Below are 17,320 nucleotides of genomic sequence, written 5' to 3'. Positions count from 1 at the left end.
CCTGGGGTTGTGTTTGTTTTCTTCTAAGGGATTTGAAAAATTAGCAGATCTAGCAGTTTTTAAGGCCTTTCTGTACGCAAAAATGCTTTCTTTCCACAATATGCGAAAAAACCTCTAGTTTTGTTGTCTTCCAGCTGCGCTCCATTTTTCTGGCTGCTCTCTTAAGGGCCCGAGTGTGCTTGTTGTACCACGGTGTTGTACAATTTTCCTTAATCTTCTTTAAAGGATTAGTTCACTTTCAAATTAAAATTTCCTGATAATTTACTCACCCCCATGTCATATCCAAGATGTTTAGGTCTTTCTTTCTTCAGTCGAAAAGAAATTAAGGTTTTTGATGAAAACATTCCATACTTTTTATGCGCCAAAAAAAAGAAAATAAATAAATAACGACTTTTCAATAATATAATGATGGGCCGAATTCAAAACACTGCTTCGGAGCTTTATGAATCGAATCAGTGATGCGGATCTCCTATCAAACGGCTAAACTGATGAAATCACATGACTTCGGCGCTCTGAATCACTGATTCGATTTGTAAAGCTCCGAAGCAGTGTTTTGAAATCGGCCCATCACAATATTATTGAAAAGTTGTTATTTTGTTTTTTGGCACACAAAAAGTATTCTCGTCACTTTATAATATTAAGGTAGAACCACTGAACTCACATGAACTGTTTTAAATATGTTTTTAGTACCTTTATGGATCTTGAGATTTTCAATAGCATTGCTGTCTATAGAGGCCTCACTTAGCCATCAGATTTAATCAAAATATCTTAATTTGTGTCCCGAAGATGAACGAAGGTCTTGCGGGTGTAGAACGACATGAGGGTGAGTAATTAATGACATTATTTTTATTTTTGGGTGAACTAACCCTTTAACATACTCAGAGTTTTCACTTAGCCTCCTTCCTGAAACAGGCCCCAGGACACATTTTTTGTTTTCAGCCATTCTTTAGCTGATTTAACATGTGATTTGGGTTCTTGTTTTGATGCGCTTTTAAATTTAGTTCCTAAATGTGTTCCACTGTTTCCTCTGAGCTCACCGAAAATAAATAAATCAATAATGTTTTGCATATGTACAGATTACACAAGCATACATGCAGCATTATCATAGCCTATATCAGTCTCTCATGTTCATATATTTTATGTAAACTTTCTTTGGTTGTGTTCATGCTGTTTTTTTGTTTGTTTGTTTTTTTATGTGGTTATTTACTGAGATCACCTATTCAGCTCAGAAATAAATTCTACTGAAATTGGCATGAACATATAGGAGAATTAAATAATAATATAAATTCTGGGGAAAATAGTGTAATAATATAAAATATCAGCAAATTTAAAAGTAAAGCACGAGCTTTTCGTTTGCTAGTGTGAATGTGAATCGTGCAACTTTAATTTCATACAGATGGAGTGACTCACGATAACTTTCTGCTTCCTGAGTGTTCACTTCACGCCTCTTACTCGATTAGCTACGCTTGGAAATCTACGGATTATTTGCCCTTCATTCAACTAAAGAGTAAAACAAACAACTAATTACCCATTCGCAGGAATTAAAGACGCAGAAGGCGCAGTTTGTGGTGATTTTCTCCAGATAAGGTGAGTTTAGTATCCGACTGTGTCACATATGAGTTCATATACAGCTGCGATTTTGTGACTGTATTCAAGTTACAGCGCCATTCTACCAACTTTTAGAGCCTCATCCTGAATGTTAGTTTCGTTTTTGCTGAAGCCAACACAATTAAAGCCTAAGTAGACACAAGAGGTTTTATTTATTATAATATAGAATGTCATTGCTCTATAAATGTTTCGTTTTCAGAACCGCAGCCACAGAACGAGAAGTGAGGGTCGGAGCTTAAACAGTCATAGTTTCGCTACCCATACACGTAATTTTCTTTTGTTAAATATAAGTTGTTTTCACATGGATTTTGATCTATGTCTACAATATTTAACAACAATATTTTAAAATAAAGTTACTTCAAGATATCATGATGTAGGCTACAATGAGGATTTTTTTTATTACCATGTTAACGGATAATACAAAGTATTTTTTGTTAGTTCATACTAACTAACTTTGTAGGTGGCGCTATCAAGCCATTTTGTCACAGACGTAAATTTTGAACTAAAACTAATTTGCATAAACTGAGAACAAATACTTTTAACCATATCATTTTGAAAATATATTAATAAATGTGTAACCATATAGTAAAATGTCTCCCTTGACTGTATTATGTAATCATATTATTTCCTTATGTATGTTCATGTTGTGAACTTGTGACAAATTGTAGCCTACTTAAAGACACTGATTTATATGCATTTAATATCAAACATGTATTTAATTGTTGTTTGCATGTTTTTAAATGTATTACGAGTCGTTTAAATACGTTTTAAACCTATTATTTTAGAAATATTATTAAATATCCTATTTGTTTTCATACAGAGAAACACATTTCACTTGTTCAAGGCTTTGTATTAAATGGCTATTTTTATTTAACATTAAATACATCTCATACTCTGTCTATCATTTGTAACAACATGAACATGAAGGAAATAATACGATCAAATATACAGTCAAATGAAACACTTTACAAAATGTTACACATTTATTAATATATTTTTAAAATAATAAAAAAGTTGTATAGGCTAGTTGTTTTATTGTTGAAGTAACGATAAACTACAGTCTTTGTATCCATTAACATTAAATCTTCTCATACTCTGTGTCGTTAAGTATTAACATAAACGTGAAGGACATAATATTATCACACATGTATACAGTCAAATGGGAAACACTTTACAACCTATTAATACTTTTTCTAAATAAAAACGGGGTATAGTTGTAGCCTATATTCTTGAAGGATAAACTACTGTGTTTGTATCCATTTATTGACATTAAGCATGATCAATAGGCTATGTTTTAAAATTTTAAAAATTTTAAAATTTTGTCATGATATACCCAATATGCTTAAAAGTATACTGGACCGATGGTGTGAGGACCCTATTGTAATTGCTCGGTCAATTATTATTCTTCTCCAAAATGAATCGCATTTTTGAGGGCCTAAACATGCTCGAAAATTCATGAAACTTTGCACACGCGTCAGAAGTGGTGAAAATTTACATCTGATATGGGTTTCAGAATTAGGTGTGGCAAAATGGCTCAATAGCGCCACCTACAAAATTTCAATTAAGCGCCCTTCGCGCTACGTTTCACGTACAATTATGAAATTGGGTAGACAGATGTAACAGCCCAATCCCTACAAAAAAGTCCCCGAGTGCAAAATCTGAAAACCCAACAGGAAGTGAGATATTTTGAATTTTCTCTGCAAAATTTTGGCAGTTTTTGCCATTTCCAGACGTTGTATTTTAACTAACTCCTCCTAGAGATTTAATCAGTTCAACATCAAATTTGGTCAGTGTAGTCTAAAAGCCGACATTAAATTGCGAAGATCTTGAGTTTTCGCTGAAGGGGAAGTTGTTGTAACTTGGGTATACAATGTCCGATCTGCCCCAAACTTCACATGTTTTATTAGAGTCCTGGCCTGAAGACATCTACATGGCAATATTCAGTTACAGTCAAAGCGCCACCTGTTGGCAGCAGGAAGTGTGGCACATCAAAATGACTGCCATATTTTTCCAATATTTATCATTTCCCTAAGGCCACCAGGTGGCGGGGGCACCCGGTGCGAGGGCCTTTTCATCGCTGCTTGTAGCTTTAATTACTGAATATTGGAACTTTTATTATGATAGAACTTTAATAATTAGTACTAAAATGATCATAAACATCCATTTTCACATTCACCTTGGGGGGTCTGATTTGCTGAATCAAGGAGAAAACAACCTGGATGTTAAATAACAAAGCAAATCAATTTACTGTGTCACTTGCTCATTTCAGTCATGTCAGAAGAACGACTGGTCACACATGCGATGCCCACTATAGTCTATGATCCCACTCAATCCAAAGGAACACTAAATAGCACACTTATAAACTAATCAAATGATGTGTGTTCTGTCTGTGTATTCATACAGTGAAATGGCAGGAGCCAGTATTTCAGTGGATCAGAATCGGCTCACTTGTCCAGTGTGTCTGGATCTACTGAACGATCCGGTGACGATTCCCTGTGGACACAGTTACTGTATGAGCTGCATCACAAACAGCTGGAATCAGAGGGAAATCTACAGATGTCCATTATGCAATCATACTTTCAATCCAAGACCAGTTTTACATAAGAATGTGGTGTTTGCTGAGCTGGTGGAGGAACTAAAGAAGACGAGTCTCCAAGCTGCTACTCCTGCTGCTGATCCTCCTGCAGTTGATCCCACTGGATCTGAAGATGTTCCGTGCGACTCCTGCACTGGAAATAAACAGAAAGCAGTGAAGTCGTGTCTGGAGTGCCAAAGCTCTTACTGTCAAAATCACCTTCAACAACATGAGAGCCTCTTCGGAGGTAAAGGACACAATCTGATGGATGCCACTGAACAACTGCGGGAGATGATCTGCCCTAAACATGGTAAAATGTTGGAAATTTACTGCCGTACTGACCAGCAGTGTGTCTGTATGCTGTGTTTGGTGGATGAACACAAAAATCATGACACTGTATCAACTGCAGAAGCAAGAACAGAGAAACAGGTATTGCTCTCTACTGGATCTTGTGATTTTTCTCTCAGTCAGGGTAACTGATGTGGAATTTCAGTAATGAACACATACATAGATCATTCACTCTGAAATATAATACACATTACCGCTCAAAGTTTGGTACTACTACGATTTTAAATGTGTTTTTAATAATTCGTCCCCTTGGAATTATAAGGTTCTATCTGCGTTCTGAGCAGTTTTGAGATATTGAACTTAAAAGTTTTTGCATTCCATATAGCAAAAACTATATGGGAACAAGTTTCTTTCAAACAAATGACAGGGACCCTAAATGTATTCTAAATATACAATATCCTCTCAAATTTGTAATTTTTGGAACGGGTCAAATGCAGATAGAACCTTCTAATTCTAAAAAAACACTTTTCGCTTGGAATTATAAAGTTCTATTTGACAAAAAAAAAAATTAATTGAATCAATAATTTTCAAGAAACAAACAGTTTGCTTATAATTTGTTTTAAAACATACAATTAGTGTTGTAACAATGTGTTGACATGCATGAGAAATGGTTTTTATGATATTTATTGCATATTTTAAATTAATATTTTTTTCTTGTTCAAGTTAAGCATAAAAGGCAGCACTAAATGTTTGGTCCAGTGCAGATGTTAAACTTAGGTAGGAATATGATGGACAATTTAACACATTATTGCAGGAACCATTTAAGTTTAAGTTTCCTTTTGTTTAGACAGAAAGCAGCTACTGTAATACATCTGACAGGACTTTATTCCACAAAAGTGGGACAGGTGAAATGGCTTTCTCTCTAGACATCGGTATTTCTGAAATAACATGCTAACGTCTATTGTTGTAATTAAAACCCCATCAATTAAATTATTGACTATTTGACCTTTAAGGCTTAATATTGTAAAATTTAAGACATTTTAAGACTAAAAAACTGCAAAACAGACAATGCTTCAGCAAAGGTGTTTAACAAAGTTTAATAAACATTGAAAAATGTTTCACTGACTATATATAATTTAAAATATTTAAATTACTTCAACTATGCAACAACTCAGTTTTTACCAACAATGTAAAATCTATGTAAAATTCATCTCACTTAATCTAGTATACACTTTAATCCAGTATGCCATAGCGTAGAGCTTTATAGCTACATACAACTCAATTCAAGTACACAGGATGGATCACGGTTAAAACATAACCTAATATATACATAACTTTCCCTCATATGACAATGACGTGACTGGAAATAAGTGAGACTACAAAAACCGGACCTATCCTCTTAATGGCGCTGCTGGCTAACGTTAGCGTGGTGTCTAACTGAAAAGAACAAGCAAAACACACAAAAAGACTGTAATTCTCTGGAATTTGGGCTGCTGTCATTGACAAGATCATAAATAAAATAGTCGATCATGAGGTTTCTAATAAACTGTTAGTGTTGTGTGAAATTATTTAGACTTCTCTTCTCCGATTTAGCGTTTTTCTGGGCTCTCTTCCGCTATCGCGGCAACATGACAAAGAACGCTGATCCTGATTGGTCGTCGTGTGTGCATTCGAAGTGCTGATTGGCTCACGCAGATAGAACCTTATAGAACCAAGTTAGAGTGCGACTTTGTATATAGAAACTTTTTGTTTTCTAAGAAGAAGTACCAAAATGTACACAACTTAAAAAAAGAAACATCACATAATGTAAATAATTTGTCACAGAGTATGAATATGTGAATAACTCAATTTTGACGAAAATGTCAGATAGAACCTTATAATTCCAAGGGGACGAATTTTATTCAGCACGGTTATAATACATTTATGATGTTTTATAAACAACGTTGGGAGGAGCACGTTCAATTTATATATATATATATATATATATATATATATATATATATATATATATATATAAGGGCTGCACGATTTTTTTGCAATTGAACCGCACGTGATTTGGCAAAGGCTGTGATTATTTTATACGCAGCTTGTCGGAGCTGTACGGCTCTGTGATCAGTAGTAAATGCTTCTCCATCTGAAAGCCAGAGGGCGCTCTTGCGCAAAAAACTACAAATATGCCCTGCCGTACAAGTAGATAACATGCATCATTTCAGGAAATTCCTATGGGCATCATACTATTGCTGTAGCTGAATAAACAGAAGACTGAAACGCTTTGATTAATTAAACATGACTAATAAACACACGACTGCCTTATTCTGTGTAAGAAGCCACATCATCTCACAGAAGGATGCTCAATTGTCGTTATGAAGTGAGTTTGGAGTAAAAACGTTATTAAATGTTGTGACAAGATGTATTCATATATCTTTTTCTGTAGAGGCATTTTGAGGAAACACTGATAGAAACACAGATGATAATCCAGCAGAGACAGAAAGAGCTGAGAGAGGCTGTGGAGTCTCATAAGGTGAGTTTGGAGAAGAAGATAAGTTTCAGTTTGGACTTTCCTCCAGTGCTGGAGCTCTTCTAGTCCCACTGAAGTCACTGTGTGATTGTGATGTGTGTGTAACAGCGCTCTGCACAGACCGCAGTGGAGGACAGTGAGAGGACCTTCACAGAGCTCATCTCCTCCATTGAGAGACGTCGCTCTGAGGTGACACAGCTGATCAGAGATCAGGAACGATTTGCAGTGAGTCGAGCTGAAGAACGACTGGAGGGACTGGAGCAGAAGATCGATGATTTGAGGAGGAGAGATGCTGAGATGAAGCAGCTTTCACAGCGAAGGGATCATGTTCATTTCCTCCAGGTAACACAGATCTTCTCAAACACTGAGGACTTTAACAAGGTTCTGGAATTACAGTTTGTGTTTTTGTCTTTGTGTCTGTAGGGTTTGCCGTCTCTCTATCACCCTGTATCTACAGACGGCTTCGGTATCAGTTCTCATCTGTCTTTTGACAACATAGTGAGATCATTCTCACAACTCACAGACAAACTGCAGCAGTTCTCCAGAGAGACTATAGAAAATACTAACAGAATAGGTAAACACTAGTCTACTCTCAGAAATGAGTTCAGCACCATACATGCATACACGTATATGGCTGTCGACATATATATATATATATATATATATATATATATATATATATATATAGTTGCATGAAAAAGTATGGGAACCACTTGCAGAATCTGTGAAAATGTGAATAATTTTAAGAAAAAAAGAGAGATCATACAAAATGCATGTTATTTTTTTATTTAGTACTGTCCTGAGTAAGATATTTTACATAAAAGATGTTTACATATAGTCAAAAAATAGCTGAATTTATTAAAATAACCCCATTCAAAAGTTTGGGAACCCTTGATTCTTAATAATGTGTGTCATTACCTCGATGATCTACAATTGTTTTGTGATGGTTGTTAATGAGTCCCTTGTTTGTTCTGATCAGTTAAACTGAGCTCTGTTCTTCAGAAAAATCCTCCAGGTCCTGCAGATTCTTCAGTTTTCCAGCATCTTCTGCATATTTGAACCCTTTCCAGCAGTCACTGAATGATTTTGAGATCCATCTTTTCACACTGAGGACAACTGAGGGACTCAAACACAACTATTAAAAAAGGTTCAAACATTCACTGATGCTCCAGAAGGAAACATGATGCATTAAGAGCCGGGGGGTGAAAACTTTGAATTTGAAGATCAATGTAAATTGTGCTTAATTTGTCTCTGGGAAACATGCAAGTATTTTCTGTTGCTTCCGAAGGGCAGTACCTAAATGAAAAAAAAAAAAAAAAGAAAAAGATACTTAAACAAAATAAGAAAATTTTGACATCTTCATCCTGTTCAAAAGTTTTCACCCCCGACTCTTAATGCATCATGTTTCCTTCTGGAGCATCAGTGAATGTTTGAACCTTTTTTATTAGTTGTGTTTGAGTCCCTCAGTTGTCCTCAGTGTGAAAAGACGGATCTCAAAATCATACAGTCACTGCTGGAAAGGGTTCAAATATGCAAAAAATCCTTAAACTGAAGAATCTGCAGGACCAGGAGGATTTTTCTGCAGAACAGAGCTCAGTTTAACTGCTCAGGACAAACAAGAGACTCATGAACAACATCACAAAACAAACAAACACTCGTAGATCATCCAGGTAACCACACACAGTATTAAGAAGCAAAGGTTCACAAACTTTTGAACTGGGTCATTTTAATAAATTCAGCTTTTTTTTTGTATGTATATATATATATATTATTATTTTATTTTTTTTCCTTTGTGAGAATTAAACTGCATTTGTGTTTTGGTGTCTGTAGTGGAATCCATCCATGTCATTGGAGCTCCTGAATATCAGACCAGAGAGGAATTCCTACAATGTAAGTTACTATGAAAAATCATATCTAAAATTCAGTCTTGTTGGAGAGTTTGACTGTTTTACAGTAAGTTAATGGCCTTTTTTACTTTGTGTGTTACATGGGCTGCAACAATTCTCATTATAAAATCAGCAATAAAAATAATCATTAACAAATTTTATTATTAATTATTTAAATTACTGAAAATGTGTGTCATCAAATGGAAAGGGAGTGAGAGAAAACTATTCATTTTCATAGAAAATTTGTTGATGGACATGAATAGACAGGTTTTACTGTAAATTGAACCGTATTTGATGCTTGTAACACAAGTAAATCATGAAATGGGGTTGCTTTTACCCTACAGGAAGAATAAATGATTGTTTATAGGTAATAACATACTATGTTGCCTTTTAAATAATTTGTTTATACTATTTTGGTTTCAGTGTATAGCATAGATTTGTTGCAGCCCTATATGAAATTTTACCTAACAGGATTGAGGTTTCATTGATGATTTTAGCAGTCTTATGGCTCGTTTCCACCGAGCGGTTTTTTTGGGACCCTTCCGTTGGGGTACCAAACACAATAGTACCAATAGTACCGGTACCAAAAGGGTGGAGCTACACTCACTGCAGAACACTGATTGGTTGGCAGAGAATTGTCACTTGCGCATGCTACAAGGAAAATGACAACGCAATACAATGTGTATTTTTCTGCTGTTTTTCCTTGCCTTCAGCCTTTGCTCAAACAAAGCTGCTGGATGTCCTCCATTGTTGTTTACTGTCACTTTCTTCTTCACACGAGGATGATGTTGATCACTACTTTCAGGCATATGCCACGCCTATCAAGTAAGGGTACTGTTGGCGATGGAAACGCAAGCCGGATCAGGGTTTACCGTCCTGAATTGTACCGCTCGGTGGAAACGAGCCATCAGAGACACATTTAAAAAAGTCCAACTTTAGGATTATAAAACTATCTTGGACCCTGCTAAAGAGTTATATTAATGATGGAAGGTCATGATCTCTTTATCTCCATCAGATTCCCGTCTGTTGACTCTGGATCTGAACTCAGTGAATAGTTGGCTCCGTCCGTTTGAGGAGAACACAGTGATCGCTTGCTCTGAGACAAGTCTGCCGTATCCCGATCATCCAGACAGATTTGATTATTGGTGTCAAGCATTCTGTGTCGAGAGTTTGACTGGACGCTGTTACTGGGAGGTGGAGTGGGCTGGTAATGGGACATTAGGAGTGGTTATAGGAGTGGCGTATAAGAGCATCAGCAGGAAGGGAGATGGTCCTGAGAGTGTAGCTGGGTTTAATGATCAGTCCTGGAGTTTATACTGCACTCCCACTTTCTGCTCATTCTGTCACAATAACATAGAGACTGTCCTTCCTGTAGTGTCCAGAAGAATAGGAGTGTATGTAGATCACAGCGCAGGGATTTTGTCCTTCTACAGTGTTTCACACACAATGAGCCTCATCCACAGAGTCCAGACCACATTCACTCAGCCGCTCTACGCTGTGTTTGGATTAGATAGACAGGCAGCGATGAAACTGTGTTGTCTAACCAATTAAATCGTGTAGAATTAATTTGTCATATCCACTAGTGAACCCTTTGAGAATCTATACTTCTGCATTGAATCCTTATCAAATGTGTTCTTATCTTAATTAGGGCCCGAGCACCGATGGTGTGACGACCCTATTGGAATTGCACGGTCAATTCTTCTTCTCCGAAATGAATCGCATTTTTGAGGGCCTAAACATACTCGAAAACTCATGAAACTTTGCACACGCGTCAGAAGGGGTGAAAATTTACATCTGATATGGGTTTCAGAATTAGGTGTTGCAAAATGGCTCGATAGCGCCACCTACAAAATTTCAATTCGCGCTACATTTCACGTACAGGTATGAAATTCGGTAGACCACATCATATACGGTCTGTCTAATCTTAAGGCCTTAGCGATGTTAAATTGAGAAGATCTTGAGTTTTCGCTGAAGACAAAGTTTTCGCCTGACAAAATTCAAAATTCGATGTTTCGCCATGAAACAGGAAGTTGTTGTAACTCAGGCATACAGTGTCCGATCTGCTCCAAACTTCACATGTTTGATAATAGTCCTGGTCTGAAGACATCAACATGGCAATATTCAGTTACAGTCAAAGCACCACCTGTTGGCAGCAGGAAGTGTGGCACTTTGAAATGACTTTGCCATAATTCGCCTGTATTTTCTCGCTTACATGCATGTCGCCCACTGTTCACTGTTTTCCTAAGGCCAACGGGTGGCGGTGAGCCCGGGTGCGAGGGCCCTTTCATCGCTGCTTGCAGCTTTAATTTATATTAAAATTGTAGACAAACACAATCAGAATAAACTAATAACACAAAGTATTGTACATTCACAGTAGGGGTGGGGGAAAAAAATCGATTCACATATGAATCACGATTATTTCTTCCGCTGATTTAAATCAATTTACAATTTTTGAAAATCGATGATTTAAATCAGGGGTGTCCAAGCTCGGTCCTGGAGGGCCACTGTCCTGCAGAGTTTAGCTCCAACTTGCCTCAACATACCTGCCTGAAAGTTTCTAGTATTCCTAATTAGCCCTTGATTAGCTGCTTCAGGTGTGTTTAATTGGGGTTGGAGCTAAACTCTGCATGACAGGACCGAGTTTAGACACTCCTGTTCTAAATGTTTATTAATGACGTGATGTCAGGTCAAAGAAGGCGAAAGTCACCCGCAAGTAGGGCAGCATTAGAGGGGTGCAGAGGCTTGCAATGGAGGAAGCATTATGACTGAAGCTTACTTGCCATGAAAACAGTTCCTATATCAATAAATTGATGAATAGATAATAGCCTTAAGTAATGTTTAGTTACAAGCTTTTCTTGCAATCTTTCTGTGTACAGGTACTTCTACTACTTCTGCAATAATATAAAACTCTCCTGATATTAGAGTACAGTTACAGAAGAATAAAATAAAGCATATTTCGGTACCTTTTGGAGCTTTGAAGGGTTCATTTTGAGCACATGTATTATCACTGTCCTCGTCAGAGCTAATTTCCCCAGTACATTTAGCATCTGGCTTATATTCGAGATCGCACAAATTTTCTCAATATTATTGATTTCAACGTCTTCAAAATCAACATGCTTAACAGAAATTCAACCACCAGACAATTAGGACACAAACGTTAAATGCCGATCTATGTATTTATTCGCTGACATAATGTTCTGTGTTTATGTTTCTGTGTCACATGTTCCTTTGTTCTCTGTTTCCCGCCACTTGTTTGTCTCCTTGGTTACAGATTGATTAGTGTCCTTAGTTCAGGTGTGTCTTGTTGATTAGTCTCGTTTGCTCCTCTGTATATATTCCCTGTGTTCTCCCTCAGTCTTTGTTGGTTCTCGTTTGTGGTTATGTATAACACAAAAGTGTTTATGAAAAACATTGCCTAACCTTCCTTTAATGACAATCAAGAACCACTACAGCCCAGTTCCCTACGGACAAAATCAGGTCCTGCTCTACATTTATTCATGTTTTACAAGCCGTTTCACTTGGAAATACATCAAAACAGAAGACTATTGCAACTTCAGTTTCATGCCGACTTTAAAGGGATAGTTCACCCAAAAATGAAAATTGTGTCATCATTTACTCCCCCTTCCAAACCTATATAAATTTCTTTGTTCTGCTGTACACAAAGGAAGATATTTGGAAGAATGTTTGTATTCAAGCTGATATTGCGCCACATTGACTACTATAGTAAGGAAAAAAAATATTATGGTAGTTAATTTGGGGGTGAGATCTGCTTGGTTACAAACTTTCTTTCAAATGTCTTCCTTTGTGTTCAGCAGAACAAAGAAATTTATACAAGTTTGGAACAACTTGACTGGGAGTAAATGATGACACAATTTTCATTTTTGGGTGAACTATCCCTTTAACATTCAATCCTATGATCACTTACGCTTTCACCTCATTCGTTAGGGTGATGTCTGAGATCTTCTGTAAATTTTCACATTAAGCACATTTTACGAGACAAACGTCAGGATTATCATCCTTAAATTGATTTTAAAATCTTTTAAAGGGTTAGTTCACCCAAAAATGAAAATATTGTAATTTATTACTCACCCTCATGTCGTTCCACACCCTTAAGACCTTTGTTCATCTTCGGAACACAAATTAAGATATTTTGGATGAAATCCGATGGCTCAGTGGGGCCTGCATTGCCAGCAATGTCACTGAACCTCTCAAGATCCAGAAAGGTACTAAAAACATATTTAAAACAGTTCATGTGACTACAGTGGTTCAACCTTAATGTTATAAAGTGACGAGAATACTTTTTGTGCGCCAAAATAACGACTTTTCAACAATATCTAGTGATGGGCAATTTCAAAACACTGCTTCATGAAGCTTCGAAACTTTACAAATCTTTTGTTTCGAATCAGTAGTTCGGATCGTGTATCAAACTGCCAAAGTCACTTGAGCTATTGAAATTCTGAAACACTTATGACGTAACGAAGCTTGTTTACAGAAATCACATGACTTTAGCGCTCTGAAACAAAATATTCGTCAAGCTTCGAAGCTTCATGAAGCAGTGTTTTGAAATCGGCCGTCACTAGATATTGTTGAAAAGTATTTTGAGTTTTTTTGGCGCACAAAAAGTATTCTCGTCGCTTCATAACATTAAGGTTGAACCACTGTACTCACATGAACTGTTTTAAATATGTTTTGAGAACCTTTCTGGATCTTGAGAGGTTCAGTGACATTGCTCTCAATAGAGGCCTCACTGGGCCATTGGATTTCATCAAAAATATCTTAATTTGTGTTCCGAAGATGAACGAAGGTCTTACGGGTGTGGAACGACATGAGTAGTAAATGACATTATTTTCATTTTTCGGTGAACTAACCCTTTAATGCCTTCGTATATGAACAAGTTAAATGCTATAAAGGACTCACACAGCTTCCAGATTGTCAGTGAAACGTTCATTTTATTGTGTCAGAGAAAACAGATGACTTTTTATATTGCAGAGAATATTTAATGCATTTAATGCAGAGAATATTTATATTGCAATAGATGTCATTTTACATAAAGGAGTTTCACATAACAGTAGCACAAAATAAAAAAAAATAAAAAATCTAAATTAAAGTTATTGATATCTTATCTCTCTAAATTAAATTGATATCTTTTCATGCATACAAATGGCTGATTGTTGTTTTAGGGGGGGACATTAGCTATATTCTTATATTTATTATTTTGTTTTGTTTTTGTTACATTTGTGTACATTTTGGTCTAAAGGCGTTATATGTAGTTGCCATAGTACACATTTCAAATCTTAATCCTGTAAGATGTGATATACTCATCTTTACATTTCATTCGACATTGCTTTGGTTGACAAAAAAATTACAACAGAACAGAATTATTTTACTTATTTAACTTCAATCACTGTGACATCTTTGGACAATGGTTTTTCATATGAACCCCTACCCAACTTGCTCGGGTGAAACTCTCTCCACACAGAGTACAGTAGTACGGCTTCTCTCCTGTATGAACTCTTAAGTGCCTTTTTAATTGGGAAGCTGTCGCAAAAGTCTTTCCACACTCCAAACACACATGGTCTTTCTCACCGGTATGCATTTTCTCATGCCGTCTAAACGATTCGACCCATGAAAAACTCTTTCCACAATACGAACACACATGAGGCCTCTTATCTGCATGAATGTTCATGTGGCATTTCAGATGTGATGATGAAATAAACTTTTTGCCACACTGATCACAGTTAAATGGTCTTTCTCCAGTATGAATGCGCAGATGAACTCTGAGAGCCGATGCGGCAGCGAAACTCTTTCCACATTGAGGGCATGAATATGGCTTCTCTCCAGTGTGAACTCTTATGTGCCTGATGAGGTGTACTTTTTGTATGAAACTCTTTCCACACTGAGGACAGGTGTACGGTTTCTCTCCAGTATGAACTCTCAAGTGTCTCTTAAGTCTGTTTCTATGTGTAAAACTCCTTCCACACTGCGGGCAAGTGAAAAGTGTTTCTACAGGGTGAGATCTTATATGACTATTAAGGCCTTTTTTTACTTCAAAACTCTTTTCACAATGATGGCATGCGAAAGACTTTTTGGCTTTTGTTCTTCGAGATCTGTTTCCTGAGACATTCTCTTCAGTTCTTGAGCGATTAAGAGATTCTCCTCCAGCTGAAAGACTCTGAGGTTTCTCACACTTCTCCACTACATTCAGTTCTTCACTTTCCTCTTTCACCTCCATTATATCTACTTAAAAAAAAAAAAAAAAATGTATTGAAAATCAAATCATGAGCAACAGAGATTTGTATGTGTATCTCTTTGAATAGATACATTTAATTCTGTCATTCTGATGTTGAAATAATAAAAAGACAACTATTATGATCATTTAGTCCATTGCATTTTTCATTTTTAATTCTGTAATTTCACTGCTCCTATTATTTACAGATCTAATCAACTGCCTGATGCTTTATCTTAATGTTGTTTGGCAGTAAACAGTAAAATCATGACAATGTTTTCACTGTGTGATCGCAGTGTGATCTTTTGACCAAAACATACAACATAAGTTATAATATTTCTGTTTTAGTGATTCTTTTTGCTTGTATTTATTTTCTATTTACATAGTCAATATTTCCTAATCATAGTTCCTAGTCATATATACATATATCATTTTTTATATAATAATAATAATAATATATATATATATATATATATATATATATATATATATATTAAAAAAAACATCAAGAACAAGCTGGACAGAAAGAATATAAAAATAAAAGAAAACTGGCAAAAAACGGCAAATACATGTTTGATTCCATTGAACAATAGGGCAACAATCAACTTTTATATAAAAAACTGAATTTTAAAACCAAACAATTATCAGACATACCACATATCTTCTTATTTTTAAAAACTGATGTCTTGCCAGATATTCTATTCGTCCGCACAGTATAATTAGAAATCAAAACAAAACTCACACAACACTCCGCCGTGATACAGCCGTAAACGTGCTCCTTTTGTCGTGAACATCTACCGTACCGCCAGGGTTGCCAGGTTTTCACAACAAAACCCTCCAATTGCTACTCAAAACTAGCCCAATGCGTCCTCCGGTAAACATCAAGTTCCAGAGGGTCGTGTTTTGGCGGGGTTCCCCTGGTAAGATTCGCTATTCAGGGACTAAATATCATGTTATTCGGGTTCGTTTCAACCCGCAGACATGAAAAATAACCCGCGGCGACAGTGTAAAAGTAGCCCAATTTCGCGGGAAAACCGCGGACTTGGCAACACACCGTACCGCGTCTGCGGGTGTCGCATGTGTTATTCGCTCGTCTTCCTCCAGGAGGCGCTGAATGATTCTGAGATTCCTGAAACCATCACAAGTTTGAATAGCGATTGTCAGTCATATGAGATGGTAACATTAGAGCATGAAAGATCAAATTAAATAGACACACGATTTATGTTGCTTTGATTAAGCCTACGCTGTTAATTTGTTAATGACTCTGATGAAAGTAAAAGTAGTAGTCAAGAACATCATGAATTCATTACTAAAGAAATACAATATTTAAATCTTTTTTAAGGTAGGTAAAACATTTGACTAAAATGCTAACTAACACATTAGCCTACTCACAGTAATCATACATAAAGAAAGAAATGTCAGTGAAATATTTACATTTTTACGCTTTATGCGACTTACACAAGGAGCATTGCAATCAATCCTTTATTTTTAATAGTGATAGAATAACCATTCTTAGTTTTCCAGAGAACCGTGAAGAGTTCTTAAAAGAACCAGTTTTTCCCTTAGTGTGAAGAACATTTCACTATAAGAAGTTTCCATGGATGTTAAAGGTTCTTCATGGAACCATCAATGCCAATAAAGAACCTTTATTTTTAATAATGTACTGGATATTCTTGGTAATACAGAACATGAGGATGTGTAAAGACGAAACTAGCTAGCTTACTAAATCAATACATAATCTAACCACTTTATCTTAATTGTGTGCCCAGTACTTACTAAAAAGTTCCATATTTATTACCCGTCTCTTTAATTTAATATCATTAATGTATATAAAGCATCATCACACCCATCTAGTTTATCTCACATGCATGTTGTTAATGTTTTTATTGTCTTAAATATGGACTAACACATAAAATAACACAAAGTGGAAATTTCTTTTTTGTTAGAAACGTGTCTGCTTATAAACGAACAAAATCAAAGAACCTAAAATTAACTCAAATTGAAGAGTTTCATAATGACTGATTATGTCAGATATCAATAACTAATTTATTAAGTAAAAATGTAAAATTATAAAAACAAATGAAAGAAGTAAACATGAAAATTATAATAGCAAAATATAAGTTTAAACAAAATAAATAAGATCGATCTTATTCTATAGTTTATAATAAATTCCGAAATATTGTATCTAGATGAAGATTGTGAAGATCAGAGTATAAGAG

The 17,320-nt window shown here is 35.9% G+C and overlaps 5 protein-coding genes across 9 annotated transcripts in view; 1 reads left to right on the top strand and 4 right to left on the bottom strand.

Annotated features, from left to right (window-relative positions):
- LOC127495739 (zinc finger protein 436-like) overlaps positions 1-17,320 on the bottom strand; it is an 83,947-nt gene that overhangs the window by 8,177 nt on the left and 58,450 nt on the right. The gene's annotated exons all lie outside the window — the stretch shown is intronic.
- LOC127495752 (gastrula zinc finger protein XlCGF8.2DB-like) overlaps positions 1-17,320 on the bottom strand; it is a 65,808-nt gene that overhangs the window by 11,539 nt on the left and 36,949 nt on the right. The window lies entirely within an intron of this gene.
- LOC127495755 (zinc finger protein 239-like) overlaps positions 1-17,320 on the bottom strand; it is a 62,032-nt gene that overhangs the window by 27,253 nt on the left and 17,459 nt on the right. The gene's annotated exons all lie outside the window — the stretch shown is intronic.
- Positions 1,416-11,837, top strand: LOC127495715 (tripartite motif-containing protein 16-like). Its single transcript, XM_051862777.1, has 7 exons — positions 1,416-1,587; positions 4,012-4,612; positions 6,906-6,992; positions 7,098-7,331; positions 7,413-7,563; positions 8,820-8,879; positions 9,891-11,837. The coding sequence occupies exons 2-7, from the start codon at positions 4,016-4,018 to the stop codon at positions 10,424-10,426; spliced, it is 1,665 nt and encodes a 554-aa protein (XP_051718737.1). The 5' UTR covers positions 1,416-1,587; positions 4,012-4,015; the 3' UTR covers positions 10,427-11,837.
- The window catches only part of LOC127495762 (gastrula zinc finger protein XlCGF8.2DB-like), a 57,141-nt gene continuing 53,625 nt past the window's right edge, over positions 13,805-17,320 (bottom strand). Inside the window, exons 1-2 of one of the 5 annotated variants that reach the window (XM_051863016.1) lie at positions 15,844-15,911; positions 13,805-15,112 (exon numbers count right to left, since the gene is read on the bottom strand). In XM_051863016.1, coding sequence (XP_051718976.1) covers positions 14,277-15,112; positions 15,844-15,895 — 888 coding nt within the window. In that variant the 5' untranslated portion in view covers positions 15,896-15,911 and the 3' untranslated portion in view covers positions 13,805-14,276. The other 4 variants (XM_051863014.1, XM_051863018.1, XM_051863017.1 and 1 more) reach the window with 4 other exon arrangements.

The sequence above is a fragment of the Ctenopharyngodon idella genome, chromosome 15 (assembly GCF_019924925.1).
Source record: "Ctenopharyngodon idella isolate HZGC_01 chromosome 15, HZGC01, whole genome shotgun sequence".
Classification (NCBI taxonomy): domain Eukaryota; kingdom Metazoa; phylum Chordata; class Actinopteri; order Cypriniformes; family Xenocyprididae; genus Ctenopharyngodon; species Ctenopharyngodon idella.
The sequence above is the reverse complement of the archived record's forward strand: the minus strand, read 5'-3'. Positions and strand labels throughout refer to the sequence as shown.

Coding starts and splice junctions, on each gene's coding strand:
- LOC127495715 (XM_051862777.1), top strand. CDS start 4,016: ATGGCAGGAGCCAGTATTTCAGTGGATCAGAATCGGCTCACTTGTCCA. Junction 6,993..7,097: donor AGGCTGTGGAGTCTCATAAG/GTGAGTTTGGAG, acceptor TGTGTGTAACAG/CGCTCTGCACAGACCGCAGT. Junction 7,332..7,412: donor ATCATGTTCATTTCCTCCAG/GTAACACAGATC, acceptor TTGTGTCTGTAG/GGTTTGCCGTCTCTCTATCA.